This window comes from Nanorana parkeri, unplaced genomic scaffold (genome assembly GCF_000935625.1).
Source record: "Nanorana parkeri isolate BGI_ZX_2015 unplaced genomic scaffold, ASM93562v1 scaffold2856, whole genome shotgun sequence".
Lineage (NCBI taxonomy): Eukaryota > Metazoa > Chordata > Amphibia > Anura > Dicroglossidae > Nanorana > Nanorana parkeri.
In genome coordinates this window covers 17,170-18,030 of record NW_017309124.1, presented here as the reverse complement: position 1 = coordinate 18,030, position 861 = coordinate 17,170, and the positions used below count along the sequence as shown (strand labels likewise).

Sequence of the window (861 nt, the reverse complement as noted above, 5' to 3'; positions counted from 1 at the left end):
GGACCACACTGCTGTATTCTGATATTGTGATCCTCTTTACCCTCCCATGAGGACCACACTGCTGTATTCTGATATTGTGATCCTCTTTACCCTCCCATGAGGACCACACTGCTGTATTCTGATATTGTGATCCTCTTTACCCTCCCATGAGGACCACACTGCTGTATTCTGATATTGTGATCCTCTTTACCCTCCCATGAGGACCACACTGCTGTATTCTGATATTGTGATCCTCTTTACCCTCCCATGAGGACCACACTGCTGTATTCTGATATTGTGATCCTCTTTACCCTCCCATGAGGACCACACTGCTGTATTCTGATATTGTGATCCTCTTTACCCTCCCATGAGGACCACACTGCTGTATTCTGATATTGTGATCCTCTTTACCCTCCCACGAGGACCACACTGCTGTATTCTGATATTGTGATCTTCTTTACCCTCCCACGAGGACGACACTGATGAATTCTGATATTGTGACCTTCTTTTCCTCTTTTCCTCTGGTCTCTCTTTACCTGCTCACAAAGATCACACTGCTGTTTGTTATTTACATGTGCCCGCCCACGAGGACCAAGCTTTTTGTTTTGTGTTTGTGTGGTTATCTGGATCCAACCCTAACAATCACTTAGGCCTTCTGGTACTTTCCAGCCACCTACCGAATCGAGAAACGTGATCAATGCATTTCTCTACGATGAACGGTACGTCGGACTCGGTCAGCTGCTGCTTTGACAGCGTGTCGCCGGAGGTGCTGCTGGCAGTCTGAATGGCGCTCACCCAGCCTAAGAAATCCAACTTCCTCTCCCCGAGCATGTACGTCATCCTGCGGCAACACAGACACACATTCAAATGGCAAGCAATAGG

At 47.6% G+C, this 861-nt stretch overlaps 1 protein-coding gene across 1 annotated transcript in view; it reads right to left on the bottom strand.

Moving 5' to 3' along the window:
- Positions 1-861, bottom strand: part of ARAP1 (ArfGAP with RhoGAP domain, ankyrin repeat and PH domain 1) — a gene marked incomplete at its 5' end in the record, with an annotated part of 27,487 nt that overhangs the window by 10,020 nt on the left and 16,606 nt on the right. Inside the window, one exon of the mRNA XM_018574279.1 lies at positions 657-820. Within this exon, the coding sequence (XP_018429781.1) occupies positions 657-820 (164 nt within the window). The remainder of the gene's footprint in view (positions 1-656; positions 821-861) is intronic.